The sequence below is a fragment of the Mustela nigripes genome, chromosome 3, assembly GCF_022355385.1.
Source record: "Mustela nigripes isolate SB6536 chromosome 3, MUSNIG.SB6536, whole genome shotgun sequence".
Taxonomy (NCBI): Eukaryota; Metazoa; Chordata; class Mammalia; order Carnivora; family Mustelidae; genus Mustela; species Mustela nigripes.
The window spans coordinates 3,356,390-3,378,637 of NC_081559.1; the positions used below are offsets into that span (position 1 = coordinate 3,356,390).

Consider the following 22,248-nt stretch of genomic DNA (forward strand, 5'->3'; position numbering starts at 1 on the left):
CAGAAAAGAAAACTTTAGGTCTAGTTACAAATGATAGGAAGCTAACTTTAAGGAATAGTTAACATAAAAATATGAATGGACTTTTGACATTTTTAGCCACAAAAAAGAGGAGTTGGAGGAAGTAAACCAATTAGAGAGAATATCTATTTTATATTTTTAATGAAACTAGAAACATAGGGTTGCCTGGGTGTCTCAGTTGGTTAAATATCTGACTCTTGATCTCAGCTCAGATCTTGATCTCAGGGTCCTGAGTTTAAGCCCCACCTTGAGCTCTACACTGGGTGTGATGCCTATTTAAAAAAACTAGAGACTTAGAATTTTTACTACTACTTCTTCTTTTTTTTTTCTTTAATAATTTTAAGCGGGCTCCCACATCCTGTGTGGGGCTCAAACTCAGGACCCTGGGATCAAGAGTCACATGCTCCACCAACTGAGCCAGCCATGTGCCCCTGGAAACTTGGAATTTTTAAAAAAGCTAGTATGGTACTACAGTGACTAACAGAGTATTTATATAATTTTTAAAAATACATCATAATATTTACTGATTTAATTATTAACAATTAGGAGCATGAAATACAGAAAACACCAACAGAAAATGCAATTTTTGAGGGGATCCCTGATGAATCAGCTTCTTAGTACAACTTGGGGTGAGCGATAGTTATTTCTACAGTTTCAGTTAGTTTCCCTAAGGTCTTGGAGAGCTCAGTCAACTTTTTTGATCTCTGGAAGCCTGAATTCAGTAACAGAGAATATACTACATTTGTGTTTTTGGTTTCTGGTAGGATGATGGAATACTAGAACGCTATTTTCAGTTGATGTTGAAAGGTTATTTTCTGTGGTTGTGCATAAGGTGGTACCTCTGAAATGTCAGTTAAAACACCTCATAACAATCCAAAGCTCTCCCTACTAATTTAGGGTACGAATTCAAGAAAGAAAGGGCTACCTAAAAGGGTACCTTGAAGAAGGTCTTCAAGGTCATTGTAGCTACTGCTTTTCCAAAATTGAAGTTAATTTATTTAGGAAATCATTCTTTATCTTTCACTTTTAGCTCCAGTTACATTGTGCCTTTCAGAAGCTAGCGAGATAAGTCAGTCAGAGAAAGACAATTACCATATGATCTCCCTGATATGAGGAAGTTGAGAGGCAACGTGGGGGGTTTGAGGGGTAGGAAAGGAATAAAGGAAACAAGATGGAATCGGGAGGGAGACAAACCATAAGAGACTCTTAATCTCACAAAACAAACTGAGGGTTGGGGCGGGGGAGGGAGAGGGTGGTTGGGGTGATGGACACTGAAGAGGGCATGTGCTATGGTGAGTGCTGTGAAGTGTATAAGCTTGACGATTCACAGACCTGTACCTCTGGGGCAAATAATACATTATATGTTAATAAAAATAAATAAATAAAAATAAGTAGGTAAATTTTTTTAAAAGGCGCTTAGCGAAGAAATTGATCTGTTGATGATTCTTTAGGAAAAGGGGAGAAGATTGAAAACACATTGTTCCTATTATGCTCTCATTTTCAGTTGTGGGTTTAAAATAGGAGGCCTGGGTGTATGACCTTGTCCATAGCAAAATTATTTGAGAATTAGACAATGTAAATTATAGGTAGAAATCTGGGGAGGGGAATGTTAAATACGTGATTTATATCATACACCATAACACATTCTAAATGGTTTAGTAGTTAAGTGGAAAAAATAAAACTGTTATGCCAAATTACAGGAAACCATTCATGTTTTAGGGTGAGAAGGGAGTTTCTATGCATGGCACCCAAGACAAAAACCATAAGGCTAATGATAAGGTATGAAAAAGAAAAGCCACTGCATATGAAGAGTTAATGCTCTTAATGCATAAAGAATTCCTGAAGTCCCTAAGAAACCAAATAGTGCAGTAGAAGAAACAGGCAACTGCCATGAGTAAGCAAATTTTAAAATACTTCATAAGAAAAAAGGTTCAGTTTTATAGTCAAAGGAATGTTAATTACAACCAAATGATACGGAAAATACATCAAATTGGTAAAGCTTTTAAAATAAAATAACCCGTATTATTGGTTGATTCTGGATAATGGATCTTCATGTAATTGTTGGTAGTGTTATGATTTGGAGCAGTTTTCCTGGAGAGTAATTTGGGGAAATCTATAAATCTTGTAAAGTTTAGTATAGTCTGTGACCTGACAAATTTATTCTTAGGAGTTTATTCTAAGAAAACAATTGAATATGTGTGCCAAGGTACATAGTTAAGAACATTCTTTGCAGCTTACCTTGTAATACGTGAAAACATACATGAAAAGTTTCATGTTCAGAGTGAGGTTGGTTTAAATAATATATTGCTCTTCTCTACAATGGAATATTATATGTCAGTGTAGTAAAAATGACATCGTAAAGAGTATTTACTCATTTATCAGCCAACAGGTACTTGTTGAGTAGCCAGCCCATGCCAGATGCTGACATAAATAAACGAAGTTTCTGCCTAACAACATGATAGAAGTAAAAAATACAGCATACATAAGTGAAAAAAGGCAGTTACAAATCTATATTCACATGCATGTTTGTATGTTCACAGATATTAGAATAATATACATTAAAATATTAATAGATGTGGGTGCCGGCTGACTCATTTGGTCAGTCATGTGCCTTCCGTTCAGCTTTAGGCCCTAGGATCTTGGGATCAAGTCCCACATTGGGCTCCAGACTCTGCAGGGAGCCTGCTTCTCCCTCTGCCTCTGATTCTCTGTGTGTCTCATGAATAAATAAATAAAATCTTAAAAAAAATAAAATATTAATAGATGGAAGGTTTGCACTCTGCATTGCCTTAATAGAATGAAGGCTGAATTTCTTCTGTTGCTTCTCTGTATTTTTGAAAATTTTAAATATAGAACATTTTTGTGAACAGAATGGGATGCCCGGGTAGGAAGGAAGTAATGCCTGTTTTTTTATGAAAGGAAAACAAGAACTAATACTAAGAACAACCTTGTGCCAGGTGTGTCTCATTTTCTTCTTGTTAGCCACTTGGGGTAGTTACCGTTTTGATTATCCTATTTTTGCCTCTGAGAACGCTGAGGCTCTGAGAAGTTTTTAGATGCCCAGAGTCACACAGATGGTAAGTGATGCCGCAGGACTCCCCTCAGGTCTGTCTGTCATCACTCTGTTTGCTGTCAGTCATGCCTGCAACGAGTGTGTTTCTTGCTTTTTGAAAAAGTTTGATATACTGCATGGCAATTCCCTACATCTATTTAAATTGGCAAAATTACGTGAAAAAACCTTTTCTAATTAAACAATTAACAGATTTTCAATTTGGATAACATTGCTATTTTAAGTTTCAATACAGTTCTTTTGTCAAGTAGCATTTCTGTATTGACATTATTTAACACATAGATAAAAGAGTGGAATTAGATGAATTTTAGAGATTTAGTGACTCCCAAGACCTTGATTTTCCTGTATGGCCCTAATCTGTGGTAACTCTGTTTTTTGACTATAGTAATTTGATAAATATTTAACTCAAATCATCTAACTCTTATTCCTTCCTAAGAAGTTTCATATCAGTTCACACTGAAAAAAAAAATACCTGTCAGACCGCATATACTCACTTTTAGTTAGGGAACTAGTATCAACAAGTCATATCAAATCCTTGGCTTTTCATAAAAATGAGATACAGAATTTGTTGTTTTATTTTGCTTATTTTCTATAAATCCATACCTAAACAAAAATTAAGTATATAAATACATAAACCAGGGTGACTATTTTGATTAATTTGAGTTCTGAGAGATGGTAGGTGATGTGATTTTCTTCTGAAATTAGGCCTTAGGACTAATAAAGACCCATCCTGATTTTTATAAACTATGAACTCATTATACAATGTCACATTTTTTATCCTTAAGTGAAACATTTTCTTAATTGATTAAATACAGATGTTTATAATTTTTAAACTTTGTTTGGATACACAGCTCACTGTTAACGAAGCGGCTGCTCAGCTCTGTGTAAAGGATAATGCGCTGCTGACGAGAAGAGATGAACTGTTTGCTCTGGCCAGGCAGATTTCTCGAGAAGTCACCTACAAATATACCTACAGAACCACTAAGTAAGTGTCTAATTGGCAGGCAATATTTTTGCGTTGCTTGGTAGAGGTAGAACGTACAGCATTACCCACTGATAGACTATAAGCATTTTTTTTAAAAAGTAGAAGTGTAATGTGACTGTGGTTCTATAAAATTAAAGAGTGAAGTGACTATTCAAAACACTGATAAGGTGGTTTTGTTTAATTCTCCTTTTGTCTTTCTTTTGAAAGACAGTTCCGTAGCACTATAGCATTGTTCTGATAGTGGTTTTAACATTCTTCTCACACAGATGCTTTGGTTTTGAGTGTGATGATGAGATGTAGTTAGTATGTATAGACTTACTTGTATACTCACTAACCGTGTGAACTTGTTGAACTCTTGGTAGAAGCCAAGTGGTTCCTTTGGCAAGGTGTTTCCAATCCAATGAGATTAGTTGAATGGATGAAGAGACTCCATTGGCCAGTACTTAAAGGAACATTGGAAGATGCCAGATTACATGGAATATGGACGTGTGTTGCAAATAAGAAGTGGAATATGGAATATTTGAAGTAAAAAACTTATATGTTGAAAGCAGTGGTGGTTCTAAAATGTAATACAAACACGTCTTATTGTTCATCTCGTCTTCATTTGAATCCTAAATCTATTGACTTCCTCAATAGAAGTCATTTTATTAGTTTCTTTTTCATCTTTCCGTCTGTTTTGTTCTCTTGTCGCACGTGCATTTCTAGTTCACCATGAGTTGTGTGTGCTGCTGCTTCTCTGAGGAGATGCAGATGACCTCCTGGCGTTAGCGTGATTCAGCGTGTGTTGAAAAACCACATCCTGAGCACCCTCCCTGGCCCTAATTAATCACAGTTTTGGGGGATGGAGTCTTGGAATCCAAATTTTCACAAGGGTCCCAGACTACCCTCATACCTGTTCACATTTGAAAAGTCACTGTTGAGGCATTTACTGTCATTCTGGCCCCAAACTCATAGCAGTTTCCTTTGCTATGCCTTAAGAGCCCACATAGACACAAAGTGAAGTTATTAGACTAAGTGAACAGGCTAAGAATATATAGCAGCAATATTGTAGAATTATAAGATTTTTTTAAGTTGGATGATTAAGAGCTGATTTAGTGATTTTTAAATTTTTTTCATTGTATTACACAAAATTTTCTGACTTCTTTATTTACATAATTTAATCAAGGTGATACATGTACATGCTTTAAGATTTACGGTACATGGGGCTTGTACTGAAACTCACCAGTTTCCCTGCCCCCTCAGGATACCACACCCAGAGGCAATTGCTTTCCACAATTTTTAGCTGTTTCTTGTCGTATTTCCATTTATATACTTTTTAAGTTAAATATATAACACGCTTGCATAATTTAGAAGCTAAAGCCATGTGAATATGTAATATAAAAAGTTACATTCCCATTCTGGTCTTCTTTAACTTCTTCCTCTTCTCAAAGAAGTCGTTTTATTAGTTTCTTTTTCATCTTTCATCTTTCCAGTCTGTGTTAATGTACTTGCAACGATATATATTTTCTCATTTTTACCAAAGAACAGTAGGTAGGATGTATCTGTATTATTCTGTATTTTGTTTTTAACATGTCTCGGCAATCTCATTATGGTAGCATGTACACATCTTCTTCATTATTTTTTACAGCGCCATGGTATTGCATTGTGTATATGTACTATGATTTTTTTTAAAGATTATTTATTCGCAAAAGAGAGAGAGAACGCACAGGTGCACGAGCAGGGGGTGGGCAGAAGGAGAAGCAGACTCCCTGTTGTGCAGGGAGCCTGATGCTGGGCTCAGTTGCATGATCCCAGGACCATGACCTGAGCTAAAGGCAGACACTTAACCGACCGAGCCACCCCAGTGCCCCACTATGATTTATTTACCCAGCCCTACTGATGGATACTTGAGTTGTTTCTAGCCTGTTATCATTATAAATATCATCATCATAAATAATGACATACATATTTTGTTGATTCTGAAATGTACTTTTCACATTTTAACATCTTTTACTTTGAAGGATAACTTGTAATTGATGGCTTATTACAGTTTAATTGGCAGTTTCATGTATCTGTAGGTACCCTTGGGATAGAGTGCCAGCAGAGGGATCTCTAGGTTGAGGGAAAATGCATCTGTAGTTTCAATAGATAGACAATAGGTGCATTTTAATCTTATGTAGCCTTAAGCATTCATCTTAAATGGCCACTTTGGGCCTTTTATCCTGAAGTGTTCCTGCTGGTCTGTAGGAAGATATCATGTGGTATAATCCTGCTTGATTTTTTTTTGCCTTTTGCATTATTTGATAATCATTACATATTTATTGAGTACTTTCTTTGTGGGGAAGTTTTTAGGTAGTGGCCTTTTAAAATGTATAATATAATTGTGTCTGCATACTTCCCTGATGTTAATTTAGAAGTGACGAAAAGTCTTTTTTGTTATGTCTGTAATATGAATGTCTTACTTCTGGTGTAAGGGTTTCGGGGGTGTATGTTTTGGTGGACGTTTATAGATTGAGATGTCTTTAGAATAAAATTTGTTACCTTCTCAAGTTTTTCTCCCTCCCATTTTATTCAGGTCAAAATGTGGAGAAAGAGATGAATTATCCCCGAAGAGAATTAAAGTGGAGGTAAGATTATGCATTAATTTTTCTTATGCTAATAATGTTTACTAGTTCAAACTGAAAACAAAGGGCATTCCATAAATAAAAAATGTGAATGAATTGTAGAATCTTTAAGACAATATAGAATTTTGTTGCTTTGAAGTATCTGATTCAAACTAGAATACTGAAGAAATTCTTAGAAGGAAGCAACAATAATGAGATTGATTTCCAGTCAATTTATCACAGGTTGATTTGTCAATAGGTGTTTTTTAGAGATTTAAAAACTCTACTCATTTTAATAATCTTATTTATATCATTAGTCATCTTTCCAAGTACAAATTTAGAGGAGCTAAATGTTGTTTATATTAATGATCTGAGAGAAATAAATGACAATTTAGTATTTCCAAGTAATGGAGACTTTCCTATAATCAAGCCTCTTTTAGAGGATCATGGTTGAGGCTGTCCTTTTTCTTCTTATTTCTTTTTTTTAAAGATTTATTTATTTGAGAGCGAGAGAGAATGAGCAGGGGGAGGGAGGCAGATGGAGAGGGAGGAAGTAGACTCCCCACGGAGCTAGGAGCCTAACGAAGGGCTCAGTCCCAGGACCCTGAGATCATGACCGGCCCCAGAATCAAGAGTCTGATGCTTTAACTGACCAAGCCACCCAGGAGCCCCGAGGTTGTCCTTCTGATTTTAGGTCTGCAAGAGGTAAGGTGGGAGTTGAGCAAGAAAAAATATATCCTTTTCTTAGGGCTATCAGAACTATAGAATAGTTTCAAAACTACTGTTCATTAATTTGGATGGAATGTTTTTTTAAAGGCCGGTCTTCAGCAGAATAGAAATTTGAAGTCTAAGAGATCCTTCCTTTTTTTTCTTGGGCAGGGGATGAGGGCCTGTACTCCCTTCGACATCCGTTCATTTCAAGTTAAAGCAAATAAGCTGTGTTAGATTACCCTAAATTCTTCTCATTATTTTAACAAAGCGTCTGTTTGTCTATAGTCTTTCAGTTACACCAAAGCTACAGTTACCTTTTTTTCTCTTATTTTTATTTTTGGGAGAGAGTATGTGTACACATGCACGCGAGTGGGGTTGGGTGGGCAGAGGGCAAGCAGACTCCCTCCTGAGAGGGAGTCCCACGAGAGACTCGATCCCAGGACCCTGGGATCATGACCTGAGCCAAAGGTAGATGCTTAACCAGCTGAGCCACCCAGGCGTCCCCACAGCTACCTTTTAAACATGTTTCCCTTTCTCACTTTCTCACTTAAATCTTTCCAGTGGCTTTCTCCTGTGCCTAGAATAAAATCTACCCTCGTGGAGACATGTAAGACCCTACGTGATCTGACTCTATCTGCGTGTCTGACCTCATCTGCTGCCACACTTCCCCATTCTTACTGTGTCCCTACTAAACTGACCCACTCTTCGGTGCTAGAACAGGTCGAGCTCATCCTGCCTCAGCACTCGCTGCTTGTTCCCCGGCGCAGACTGTTCTGCAGCTCTTCATGGGGCCTCAGCTCACAGCCAAGCTGCCTCTGACTTCTTGCCTCCCTTTCTGAAAGGGCACCTTTACCTCAGTCGCATTTAGTCTCTTTCTCCTGCTTTGTTTTGTAGGTTTTCAAAGCACTCGCCGGCATCTGAAACTATGTATTTGATGTATTTGTTTTTGTTATCAATCTGGCCCATTGGATGAGAATATAGCTCTTATCTGTCTGTCCACTGCTTTGTACTCGGATTTGATAATAGTGCCTTACACTTAATAAGCACTTAATAAAATCAGTGAGTTGAGATAATGAGTGGCTATGGCTAAGCATCTTTGACTTCTTAAAAACTTTCTCCTAAAGCAGTGGTTCTCAAAGAAGAGAAGAATTTTGTCCAAAAAAGGCCCCACTTTTAAAAGTTGTGCTTGTATTTGTAATCAGCATCACTGTTAGCTCTTGAGTAATGCTTAAGACCAGTTAGTCTCAGATACAATGCCAAAAAAATGGCCGGAATTACCAAAAAGGCCATTAGAAGATAATCTAACTCGTGATGACATGGTTTTATCCTGTTGTATCCCAAGGTAACGGACAAGAGAGGATCCCTGTAGATACAGTGACTCTGCCACTGAACAGGAAATCAGGTGACTGCAGAGACTGCGAAGAAGCATGTGCTGTCAGAGGAGTTAGAGGGAAGAAGGTTCAAAACCTGCCCAGGGGCCAGGAAGAGTAGTCAGCCGCTGGGCTAGAAATCCTGTCTGCCTCTCTTTCTCACCGTTGGCCCTCCGTGTAATCCTCACTCGGGCCCTCCTTTCCTTTTTTGTCTGTGTTCAGAGATCACTGTTGTACATCTGCGATCATGAGTCTCACCGGCTGTTTGAGCTGTCACTGTTTCTCGTTCCGCTGTATTAATGAGTCTTCTGACCTCCTTGGTGGCTCTTATCGGAAATTTAAGCAGTGTTTTTTGTATCCAGCACAGGGTTTTGAGTTTCTTTTTAGTAGCTCAGAGTGTTGGGTCATAGCATTAGACGTAACCTTCTGTTCCTTCAAATACGTCCCACTAGAGCTACGGAACGATCATTCTGTTTGGTTAGTTGACTGTCTTACTAACATTCCCAGAGCCGCTTGAACAGTTCTGGACTTAGAATTAAGAGAATCGGTGTTTCCTTCTTCTGGGAATAATAGTTCTAACCCTTCCTAAATAAGACAAGTGACTTAGCAGCCCAGGCCACTTTAAATGCTGTTATTGGCACTAAACTCTTGATTTTGTTTCCCAGAAATAAAGAGGGACCTGAGCTTTTTAGCTGGGACGGTAGTTTGCCTATTCTGCTGGCCTGTTTAAATTTCGTTTTTGCTTTGTTTTTTAAAAGCACTTCTGGACCGCAGGGCAACAGTCTCTCTCCCGAGAGCGTGTGTTTTCTGCCTGGGTGTACCGACACATGGATCAGGGTAATCCTTTGCAAAACACACACAGTATTGGCACCAGTCCTTGTCTCGGTTCTCTTACGTACTCTAACTCAGATTTGAGATTCCAGTGCTACTCACGCGATTCCAGAAGCCGACACTGAGGTAGTTAGTGTTCTGTGGGCTGCACTCCCTTATGACATTTCATCGAGTATCCGTGCGCTGTTACACCTGTTTTGTACGCAGCCATCAGTGACGGGAGACATGGTGTGAGCTGGGTTTCAGAAGAAAGGGTTTTCGGAGGTCGGTGTCAGGTGGAGGGGCGTGACAGAGGTAGACTAGTGTGGGCAAAGAGGGGGTGAGAGAATACTGTGCATGGTTAGAAGAACAGTGAGACCAATTTGTAGAATTTATGACTGACACCAAGGACTTCAACGGTAAAACTGGAAAGATTTTAGAATTCTTTGAACATACTCTTTCTTATTTCATTTGAATCACTAATTTTCTATTAAAAGAAAATACTATAAAGATAAGCTTAGCACGTTATAAATTATAGCAGATTACTAGACCCAAGCTAATGAGAATTTTTTCTTTCATTTTCATTTTCCTAAAACCCTTGACAATAACCAATTAGCATACATGCCAAATTGCTGACTTTTTTTTTTTATCTCAGAAAGATAATTTTTACAGTGTACAAAAAGAAATGTAATGTCCAGTAGATAAAATAGAAACGAGATAAAAAAAAATGGGCATGGAAGGGAAGAAAACATTTCCTTGCACGGCTGTGCGTCAGGACTCTCACAAGACCAGCCCTTTGTTCAGACTTGGGAAGGTGTTTTCTTTTCGCCAAATGCTGTGATTTCCTGGTTTGTTCATGAAGTGTTGGGTATAGGTTTTAAAATCCTTGTCTGACTTTTTCCTCTTACTGTGTAGTGGGCTGTCCCCCTTTAAGGACAGCTAGCTATTCTTTGATCGCTCTTGGTTCTGTGGCGGCTGTGTCCTACCGCCCAGCATCGCGGTGGGTGCTCAGCATAACCCCCTTCCTGTAGGGAATGTCGGACATCAAGTAACAGAGAGGTTTTGTACTCTATAATTTGAGAATAATGAAGTAGACACAGAGGAAAGAGCCTGCTGGCTTAGGAAGGCTGTAGGGGAACCCACCGCCTGGAATGGCGCCTCTAGGGAAGGCACCCCTTCAGCCCTGTGTGTTGGCAGGCGAGGTTTGGGAGTGGACCTCCGGTCTGGACCCGATGAGTGGCTTGTCCACCTGGAATACAGTCCTTTGTGTGGATCCACTTTCAGGTGAATGGAGACGAATTATGTTTTTGTGTTTGTTCTTTCCCATCGGAGACCTCAGATCTAGCTCTGGGACACGTGCAAAAAAGTAACTTTTTTATTGACTCTATCAATGCCTGTCCCTGCGAGGCATTTGAAATTCGTTATCACAAACCTTCTTGTTTATCTTGATGTGGACGCTTTAGGATTTCCGTTTATAGCCAAAGAGATACCCAGAGAGTCTCTGTGACTTGCTCAAGCTGCCACATTTCTCTCTAGTAGCAGAGCCAGGCCTGCAGGCTACCTTCCCGCGTGCTGACGAGCATTCACACTGCACATTCGGTGTGAGAAACGCTATTGGCCTTACACCTTTGCTCCTGCTAGGAGGGTACGAAGGCCGAGTGTTTGCAGAAGTGTAGCCTTTAAAAGCAGAGGGAAAGGGGGCAGTTTCCATTTCTGTTTCAAGGAGGCATGTCCAAGCAATTGTTAAGTTTTGAGTGGGAAATTTAACAATATAAATTACAAAATATATCTAAATGTAAGGCATTGCCATTTGATAAACTGATTATTTGGAATGAGGAGAAGCATGGTGTTGGGAAGATAAATAGTAAATCAAGAAAAATTAGTTTGATTTTGTTCTGTCATAACAATGGCAGTATATTGCAGAAAGATTGACAATGAGTTAAAGATGAAACACTACCACCCAAAGGCCTGGCACTCCTGTCTTTTAAAAATAATAATTAAAAATGGATTCAGTGGACAGCCTTTCTTTTTCATGAAGAACATAACGTTACATGAACAGATCCCGTCACCCCCTCCCGTGTTTGTAGTAAGTGAGATCTTGGAAGACAGAATATGTAAGGGAACCGGCCATCGGAGCTGAGTGCAGGGGCTGGTGCTGCTCAGATCTCCTCTGTAGCTTCTCTTCGCTCACCGAACTCGCTGGAGACCCGGCAGAGGGATGGGGGGACAGCATTCTTGATCCTGTGTGGGCTGGGAGTGCAAAGCAATCAGAGAGAGCTGGATGAAAGAAATGCAGTTTGTTAATAGAGACCAGAAAGTCAGAGAATCGGATCTTGAAAGACTTGGAGGAAACATCTGCGAGCAGTTCCAGCGGGGTAGGGGTGGGAGAGGGAGGCAGGGGGAGGGAAGAGGGTCAGAACATCCACCTACGCATTTACTGAGGTTGTTGAAGGCAAGCTGGTCTAATTTGATGTAGACTCTTCCCCTTTGGATCAGAAAACAAGAAGCATTACAATCTGCTATTCATATAGAAAGTGTGAGTAAAAAAAGAAAAAAGGAAAATGCATGTGTGAGGCGGAGAACATCTGTGGCAACAAGCGGTTCTGAAGCTAAGCAGCGGCTGTAAAGCAGCTTGTGGTATTCGGGGGCGAGGTTGGGGAGGGGTGGGGGTGGCCCCAGCGGGAGGAGAGTCCGAGGTCACGAACAGCATCCCACCCCGGGTCTTGTTTTCTCCGTGCTCAGCAGCGAGGGAGCCTGTGATTAGTGGCGGTAGCTGTGACATGAAGGTCACATGAAGACGACCTTGTGGATGAGTGGCTCGTAGTGTGGTCCAGCTGCTGCTTGGGGAAAAAAGCTTGAGAGACGTGCAACAGAAGTCCTGCACCAAACGTCTCGTGAAAGAGACCCGTTTCTGGGGAATGTTCTTTCTTTTCTATCTAAGCCACGTATTTTGGGTCCCTGCAGACGTAGGTCGTGGAGTGACGGCTGCTGAGCCTTGTAGTTGGCCCGTGGGGAACCGTCAGAGACTGCGAGGGAGTCAGAGTGACTCGCACCCAGTCTCTCGAGATCGCTGCCTGCTTGGCGAGGTGTACGTTCCTGAATCCATGTCTTTGCCTCTCTCCGTCCGTGAAGGAGCAGTGTCCGTTTCCCAGAAACTGCCACATGCAGAGTTTGCAGCCCCCCTTCCAGCTTTGTCGCGTTCTCCTGGTTAAGCGTCCTGACACCCGAACACGTGCCACCCCGCGTTTGTGTAGCGACGGGCGCTTCCCCGAGAGTGCCGTTTGCGTTACTGCGTTTAACCCCCACGACTCTTCATTGGGTGGATATAGCAGGTGGTATAATTTCCACTTAAAAATTGGGAACACTGGAAATCATGAGGTTAACTGCCCTGCCTGGGGTCACACATCGAATTCTTAGCACGAGAAGACTAGATCGCTCGCTCTTCTGTAAGGTCCTTCAGAAACAGCACGGGAGTCCTGGAGGTTCTGGCCTGGGCACGCCCCACCCAGGGCTTCCTGAGAAGCTCAAACTATACATTGTCTCCCACACGTTCAGACGGAGCTTTCAGGAACACAGATTGGTTTGTTTCTTCCCCAAGACCTGCAGTGGCTTCTCCTTGAATTTAAGATAAAATCGACAATTCTTAACATGGCTCACAAAGTCTCACAGAATTTGGGCCTGCGTGTCCAGTTTCTCTTACCGTGGCCTCTTTCTCAGTGTGATTTCCCCTGGGAGCCGGAGTTCTCCAGCTTCTGAGGGATGCCGACCCTTTCTTGCCACCTCTAGGCTTCTATACAAGCTGCTCTCTTTCCCGGAGAATTCTCTTCTTTCAGGTCGAGGCCTAGTATCATGCCCTCAGAAGGCTTCCCTCACGCTGGCCTCCTCTCTGCTCTGGATCTTTTTGTCCTTTTCTTCCTCTAGACTACTTGTCAGGAGGCAAGAGTCATCGAATCCCCAGCATTGAGTACAGAATCTAGAACCTATTGGTCACACGAGAAATTTTTGATGAATGAATAAACAAGTATTTCCAGATTTCTGTTGTTCTTTCCACTAAAACCATTCCCTACCAATATGTTCAATATTTTCTTGCTGGTTTTAGTGTTAAATACCCAAGATATCTTATACTATGTAAGTAATCTCTAAGATGTTTAGACTGTGTAAATTTCCCCCCAATTTATCTTAATTCCCCTGTACCATAGACATGCAGTAAGTCACTTGTAGCCTGCTATCTGTTTTACTGTGATTACTCTGGGAGCTTGAAAAGGGAACTTAATAAATATCAGTAGCAGACCTTTAATTGGGTAATATCTATGTGCCAAGCACTGTGCTAAGTGTTCTTGATGAGTTTTTGTTCCTTAAAATGGTTCTGCAGTTAGCTGAGTAGACGCACAAAGAAGAAACAGTCTGTGCAGTATCGCAGTCAGTCGGTAGTAGCATGGGGTTTTGAACGTGTAGATCGCGGAGGCAGGCCGGGTCGGCTGGGGGAATGCGTGCTGTGAGAGCTGTGCCTGCGTTGACTGCCGTGCGCCTTAGAAATGCTGAACAGGAGCAGAGGCTTCGAGCCACTGTCCTGCCGTGACATGAGAGGAGCCTGCGGGCATCTGTGCTGGGGGTTAAATTAGGTGGACACACGTGAAATGCACAACGCGGTGGGGAACCAGGGCACGTGGTCGTCACCTGGAAAATGATAGCTTCTCGTTTCCCAGGTCTTCTCCTAGCCGCCCCTGTTGAACTCACTGACCAACCCTGACAGATGAGTGCTCTTCACTCAAAGGAGAGACTGCTAAGAGGAAGCTAGATTTAGGTCTGAATAAGTTCTTAGAGAAAAATCGAATGACGACGCAAGTGTACTTTTCGCTTAGATTTAAATTGCATCCATTTGTATAACGTTCATTCTAGCTCAGTTAACGATTGTATGCCATACGTTCCTCTGAGTCCTCGGTCTGGGGGTGCCTAGAAAGGTAGCTATTTTCAATGCTTTAAAAATGCTGATTGGGGGGCACCTGGGTGGCTCAGTGGGTTAAGCCTCTGCTTTCAGCTCAGGTCATGGTCTTAGAGTCCTGGGATCAAGGCCTGCATGAGGCTTCTGCTCAGCAGGGAGCCTGCTTCCTCCTCTTTCTCTGCCTGCTTCTCTGCCTACTTGTGATCTCTCTGTCTCTGTCAAATAAATAAAATCTTTTTAAAAAAATGCTGATTGGGGGCATTTGGAAGGATCAATTGGTTGGGTGTCTGCCTTTGGTTGGGGTTGTGATTCCAGGGTCCTGGGATCCCCGAGCTGGACTCTTTGCTCAGCAGGGGATCTCCTCCCTCTGCGCCTCCCCCTGCTTGCTCGAGTTCTCTTTCTTTAAAGACTCAAATAAATGCCGATTGTATGTTGACCCATCATAAAGCTACATGAGACTATCTGGAGATGTCAAATTTATTTGCCCTTGACTCTAATTCACGTCTTTGAATTTAAAAATGGCAAATTACTTAAGAAATGGATTTTGGTAGATGAAATCTTTGAGAACATGAGAGTCACTGTGGAGAAGTAAGACCCTGATGGGGAAAAACTTCTGAATCAGTATGCCTTACTTCAGATACAATATTGTGTTATTATTACATCTCTTCTAGGTTATAATAAGAACTTTGGTTTTTAATGATTGATCCTTTGTTACAAATACATAGTTCATGAAACTAGGGGAGAAATATTTTAGAGGTTGTGACCATTTCTGTGAGGAATGCTTCAGTTTATAGTAAATTTACTTAAATCACGTTGTCATGTTTGTGGTTATAAATTTCATGTAAAGCACTAAATGAGCAAAAACCACTAAACAACTGAAAAAAGTAGTGGATGGATTGGGCTTTCATAATAAAAAGTTGAGTGAAATTCATTTAAGTTGATGTGCTGTGCAGGAGGAGGGTGCCTTGAGTAAGCTGTTTCATGGAGTTTAGTGTGTGTTGACGTACTTACGTGGCAGTGATTACGCGCTAAGTGACTACATCCTCACAACTCACAACAACCCTCAGAGAGAGGTGCTCTTACCTGTATTTTTCATAAAAATATTATGAACAATTAGGAAACTAACGTTCGGAAGGGTTGAGTTATTTCTCTGGTGTTACGTAGCTGGTAAGTGGTAGAATTGGAACATGAGTGCAGGCCTTTTTTATTTCTTCTCCTCCTACTTCTTTGAAGATTGATTTATTTTAGAGAGAGTGTGAGAGCAAGCAGTGGGGCGAACAGGGAGAGAGAGAGGGACCTGAAGCACATTCCCTACTGAGCAGGGAGCCTGACTTGGGGCTCAATCCCAGGACCCCGAGATCACAACCTGAGCTGAAATCAGAGTCGGCTGCTTACTGAACTGTGCCCCCCAGGAACCTCCAGAGCAGGTCGTTCTAATTCAAATCCCTGTTGACTGTCATGTGAGATGCTGAAGGAGGAATGACCACTCGGCGTGGCAGAATTCTTCAGAAATTCGGATTGGGGTTATTGGGGAGCACTTTGAAGACTATTCACGTTGTACATAGAACAGAATAAATTCTTTTTTTTTTTTTAAGATTTTATTTATTTATTTTACAGAGAGAAATCACAAGTAGATGGAGAGGCAGGCAGAGAGGGAGAGAGAGAGCAAAGCACGCTCCCCGCCGAGCAGAGAGCCCGACGCGGGGCTCGATCCCAGGACCCTGAGATCATGACCTGAGCCGAAGGCAGCGGCTTAACCCACTGAGCCACCCAGGCGCCCCCAGAATAAATTCTTGATGGGTTAGAGAGATTTTAGAAACAAAGCAAACAAGTAAAGCTTTAGAAAAGCTAGAGGGTATATTTGAGTATTTGTCAAATCTCTAAAGCAGAATGCCTTTCTGAAGCTTACAGTGATAGAAAATTTACAAAATAAAAGTGTATATAGTTACAGTGTATATAACATTTTAAAAATTTTGAATATCGATACAAAAATATGAATTGGCAAAAATTAAGAAAACAACAACACCCAGTGCTGGCAAGGAAAACTTACAGTCTAATTAGCCAGTAAAGGCCTTTGGGGGAAGTAGTGAATGAAAAACGTTCATAAAAATGTTCATCCCTTTGCAGTAATTGTACTAGGAATCTACTGTACTGGGTAACCTAAGCTATGGAAAGGGCTGTTCCTGTGAAAATATTTTTGCAGTGTTTTTCAACCTAAAAATAAGAATCTAAATGTCCGATATAAAAATAGTGATTATTACTAGTTGAGCCACTGGATGAAATGCTATCTGAAACATTATACAGCCATTCCTATTAATGCTTATGAAGTCTGCATGTGCAAAAGATGTGTAATTCTTATTCCATCTTTTTCGTTTGTATTTTTAGTAAAGGAACAAGTGTAGAAATAAGGTAATTGTACCATAAAAGACTGAAAGGAAGTATTGTACATTAAAATCTTAATCATGGTTACTTGGGCAGTAGGATTAAAGTGTTTGGTTGTCATTGTTGTTCTGTTTTCTGAGTTGTTGGTATTTTAATTACAAATTCTAAAAAGGACTTAACTGTTGACCCATAGGATGGATTTCCAGATTTCCAGGACTCTGTGCAAACGCTCTTCCAGCAGGCCAAAGCGAAGAGCGAAGAGCTTGCTGGCCTTGGTTCGCAGGTAACGTAACGCAAACCGCCAGTAAACGCTTCATAATAGTACCTGTAGATTGAGAAACAAATGGGTGCTCAGCCAGCTTCAGTTTTAAGCCTCTGAGGACTGGATTTATTTCTGGTTGTTTCTGAAAAGTCAGCTGATGCACAGCTGTGTCAACAAGAGAGCAGTGACTACATAGTTTGATTGGGTTAGGAGCAGAATCTGATACAGTGATAATCTACTCTTTGTAGTTTTGTAGGAAGAAACACAGAGTCTCTACCTAGAGGTAGAGGAATTTGATACCAGGAAGAAAGCCATGTTGATTAGGGCTGTGTGTTACAGAACTTTGAGATAGAACAGGACTAGTTCTCAAGAAAACATTAATCATCAGCATTGTAGCTATTTTTAAGTCATTTTGATTCATGGATGAGAAAAAATTCTTACCTTAATATGTATCTTCGGGTGCTTTTGCTATTGTTTCATCATTGTATCCTTAAATTAGCGTTTTAAAAAGTCATCTCTGCAAATACCACCTTTTAGAAAGGACTGTAGGTTTTATTCCTGTTGATCTTCTGCCTGGCAGCTGCTCTTGGTCAAATTCAGTAGTGCCAAGTTTTGTTTTTTTTTATTAAGAGAATGAAAAATACACTTCCTCTTTAGAAATCTTACTGAAACTTTCCCAATTAATTAGTAATAAGTTCAAATGAATTAAAGCTCCTTTTGATCTGGTTTATGTGCATTCAGAAAAATGCACATATAAGCTTTTATCCTATTCTGTGAGTTAATATTTTTTCATTTATTGATTTTTACTATTGTGAATCAGGATTTTTTGGAACTAATTTATACAGCAGCTTCCTTGTACTACCCTTCTCTGTGGCACAGCAGTGACTCCTGTTTGCATTGTGACTATTAACACAAATGCACTGCTTTGAATATCACATATAAGTAATTTAAAGCAGTAATATGTAAAGAAGGAACTTAAAAAACACATGGCAGAGAAGAATTTCTATTTACTTGTGTATTTTTTTTTAAGATTTTATTGATTTATTTGACAGAGAGAGATCACACGTAGGCAGAGAGAGAGGAGGAAGCAGGCTCCCTGCCCAGCAGAGAGCCCGATGTGGGACTCGATCCCAGGACCCTGAGATCATGACCTGAGCCGAAGGCAGAGGCTTAACCCACTGAGCCACCAGACGCCCTTTACTTGTGTATTTTAAAGTTGTCTTTTTATGATTGGTTGGGAAATACTGCAGTTTCATTCCATGGTGAAGGGGAAAGTCTCGTTGGCACTGATGTTTTTCCTGCATAATTTGCATTGTTTAATTTCGGTGGGAGGGGTGTTTGTCTTGTCCTTCTAGACAGCCATTTTACACCTTTTCTCCCCCAACATGCTGTCATCATATCAGAGTATGCATAGTGCCAGATCCTAAAATAAGAATGCCAAGATCTCACCCTGTGTGTTTCTAGCAGATGTTGCTATTGCTCCGAGGTTCCTTTTTTAAAAAATATTTTAAAGGACTCAGTACTTCGGGAAACAAAGCTAAGGTTATTTTGCCTTTGAGCTGAAATATGGAATTCTCTTTAAAGGACGAGCAGGAAGGTTTTTCTTTTTCCCCCTCTTGCACAGAATCCAACATTTTATGTTTTAACATGATGATATAGACATCTAAGCATATTTATGGAACGTGTATACCACATGAAGTGTGAACTAATTTAATGAATACTAAATATATTTGCTGGAGTCTGAAATTGGCATCTTTAAACCATTAAAAAAAAATGTAGACTGTTTTAGTTCCTGATTTTATTTTTGCTTTACTTACTAGCAGCCTGAAAAGGTGATGGCAAAGCAGATGGAGTTCCTTTGCACCCCAGCTGGCTATGAGAGACTGCAGCACGCCGAGCGGAGGCTTTCGGCGGGGCTCTACAGGCAGGCCTCCGAGGAGCACAGCCCGAACGGCGCGGCTTCTGACACCTCGGATGGGCAAGGTGGGTCTTAGATGACCTGCTCTCTGCGAGCCGGGGGCTGTGTGCGCTGTAGAGAGCAGCAGAAGTCGGCTTGTTTTTAAATTCTGATATTTTAGAGCGATTTTGTTATTTGTTCCCCATAAAACTTCATCTTCAAATTGTCTCTTTTTCACAAAAGGAAAGGATTCATTCTGCAGATTTAACTAGCAAAAGTTTTGGGCTTATTTTGTTTGTATGTTCGTTTTTTTACCTTATTATCCCTAAACTAGCTGACCCGTGCAGTTGACCCGTATTTTGTACAGGGTGAGTGGGAATGGGACAGTAAAGATCCTTTTCCCCAAAGTCCCTGATGCCATGGGAGACATTTATCAGTTTTTAAAAGCTCACATATATTCATATTTTCTTGGACTTCAAAAAAAATTTGTCTATGAAATTTATAACATCTGGTTTCTAAGACGATATGGTAACTGCTTCTCAAGCATTGGGACAGGAGTACGGAGATGTGTAGAGATAGTGTAAGAATGGAGAGACTTGAAGTTTTGTGTTCTTCAAGCTTTAGATTGACCACGGTCTCTATGAAACTGTTTGGTGTGGTGCATTAGAAATGGTTCTCTTAAACTCTTAAGTTTAGAGAGCTGTGATTTATGAATATTTTTATCAATTTGAAATTTTTTTTCATTTTTGTTGCATGGACACACGAGGAAATCTCACGTCGTTGTCATGCGCTCATAGGCTCTTCCGGCGTGCCGGGCGCACTTCTGGGCACCACGGGCACATCGGTGGCGTTAAGTCCCTGCTGGCTCGCAGCTCACTCTCCAGTGGAGGCAGATGTATAGTACACAGAGTTTCAGATAGTGATGTGTGTTTGAAGAAAACAGTAATTTTGTAGGACCCTCTTGTTTTACATATTGCTATACTTTTCTAGTGACTGGTTACCATTGTCAAAAAAAAAAAAAAGAAAAAAAAAGATTTCTAAGTGAGAATACTGTCTTAACAAGCATTCTCCACCTGGAGAGTAAAATATGTCAGCAGACCAGAGTGCTGTAGGAGAAGAGAATTCTTCCTTTTAAAAGATGTTACAGAAACTGCTGAGTTGAGGTCTTGTTTAACCTCTCCAATCATCCTTGACAGTTAAAACTTAAGAGTTTAAGAAGCAAAAGCAAAATTAATGAGAGACTGAATGACCGTAATTGGTGGAGTCAGGATAATGACACGTGGGGTGGCAGTCTGCTAAGCGTGTGGGTCTAGGTGTATGACAGAAGGTGATGTGGCTTTTAAGCATTTTTACCTTGTCTGTGCTACTTCTGTCTTCTTGGGTTTGCCGCGGGTTCTGCTATTCAGTAATGGGCAGTTGTTGGAGCCGTCTCTGTTTCTCTAGCACTCGTTATATTATGTGTTAATGACACGTCTTGGTAAACTGTGCACTGGTAAGAAAATGCCTTACAGAGGGAACGTACTCTGTGCCAGAGCTGGAGTGCTTACTGGAAATCTCAGTCTTTTGTTTGGTTCATGTTTCACTCTGGAAAATGTCCTGGCAGAATTGTAAACCTTGGAACTAGCGTGAGCTGCGTTTTCCTTCCTAAACTATTATTTAAAATATTTCTCAGCTATTATTTAAATTCTTCAGTGCCTGTTGGCTTTCCTTATTCCTTTCCTAAGTAGTGTTCAGGGAATTCATGAAAATGTATTTTTGGGGCACCTGGGTGGCTCAGTCGTTAAGCATCTGTCCTTGGCCCAGGTCATGATCCCAGGGTCCTGGGATCGAGCCCCGCATCAGGCTCCCTGCTTGGCGGTAAGGCTGCTTCTCCCTCTCCCACTCCCCCTGCTTGTGTTTTCTCTCTTGCTGTGTCTCTTTCTGTCAAATAAATAAAATCTTTCAAAAAAATACATTTTTAAGAAAAAACATAGCATGTTTTTAATATTATTCATACTTTTTTTTTCCTTTTCCTTTAGGAGAAAGACCTTTGAATCTTCGAATGCCTAATTTACAGAACAGACAACCCCATCATTTTGTGGTGGATGGAGAGCTGAGTAGACTTTACTCCAGTGAGGCAACGTCCCAATCAGGTAAGAATATGGGATGTGATTAGAGAGAGTGACACTTGAATAAGACATCGTTAAATTCCGTTTTCCTACTTTCCACTATCTCCACTCCTTCTCTCCCCCATTCCCAGCCAAAAAATAGGGTCATTACTGTTACAGTTTTTCTCCCTTTGGAAATAATAGATTGCCATAATAATGGCCACTTATTTTTAGAACATGGTATTCCAAAGAATTGACAGGGAAAAACTCAGGAAGGATGATACTATTTTGATTAACTGTCATACAGAATTTTAAACGAGATAATACGTGACTGATTTGAGTTGCGTAACTGCCTTTTCCAGCCTTTCATCCTGTGAAATCAATGGATTACGTGTTTACTTGCAAACTAAGGAAACCTTGTATACTAAAATCTAAACTTACCTTGCAGGTGCATTTTGGGATGGTATTTATATTTTAAAATTAAACTGAACTCCATAAAAGGATAAGCTGTTCCGTATTAGATGCTTGACTATTTTTCCCCATGAAGAAGTGAGTTAGACAAAGTATTAGAGAGCAGCACCGTTTGAAAGTCTCGGGATCATGGCGGGAAGGCTGCTCTCCCTCCTTCCCATATGATCTGGTATCATACCATCTTGGAGTTACAGTAGCATCAGGAGTCACTTGAACGCTGTTGCTTCTTCTGTGAAACAGACATCATTTCTGCTGCATAGAGTAGGTGAGAGTATTAAACAAGGTAGCACGTGAGAGTATTAAACAAGGTAGCACGTACAAATTGCCTCGCTGATAGGGATCCTGTAAATGGTAGCTACTATTTCTAGACTCTTGCTAATTTTAATATCTACTTTTGCATAGAGAGAGCAGATTCATAAATTGAGCTGCCTAATTTCAGATTAGCTGTTAGTTTTGGTTACACATCTAGAATCCCTTTCAAAGGGTGCATGTGTGTGTACACGTGCGTGTGGATATGTATCTTCCAGCATTAGTCCTTCGCGTAGATACTACATTTTCTTACCATTTGTAGTGTCTCATGAGGTTGCAGTAACTACAAACACGTAACTCTAAGGAATGGTCCTTATGGGGGTGGCCTTCATTCCTTGATCTTGTTTCTCCT

The 22,248-nt window shown here is 40.5% G+C and overlaps 1 protein-coding gene across 5 annotated transcripts in view; it reads left to right on the top strand.

Moving 5' to 3' along the window:
- Positions 1-22,248, top strand: part of NAB1 (NGFI-A binding protein 1) — a 44,577-nt gene that overhangs the window by 19,049 nt on the left and 3,280 nt on the right. For 3 of the 5 annotated variants that reach the window (XM_059393071.1, XM_059393074.1, XM_059393073.1), the window contains exons 3-7: positions 3,940-4,073; positions 6,628-6,679; positions 17,064-17,153; positions 18,953-19,115; positions 21,048-21,161. In XM_059393071.1, the coding sequence (XP_059249054.1) occupies positions 3,940-4,073; positions 6,628-6,679; positions 17,064-17,153; positions 18,953-19,115; positions 21,048-21,161 (553 nt within the window). The remainder of the gene's footprint in view (positions 1-3,939; positions 4,074-6,627; positions 6,680-17,063; positions 17,154-18,952; positions 19,116-21,047; positions 21,162-22,248) is intronic. The other 2 variants (XM_059393072.1, XM_059393075.1) reach the window with 1 other exon arrangement.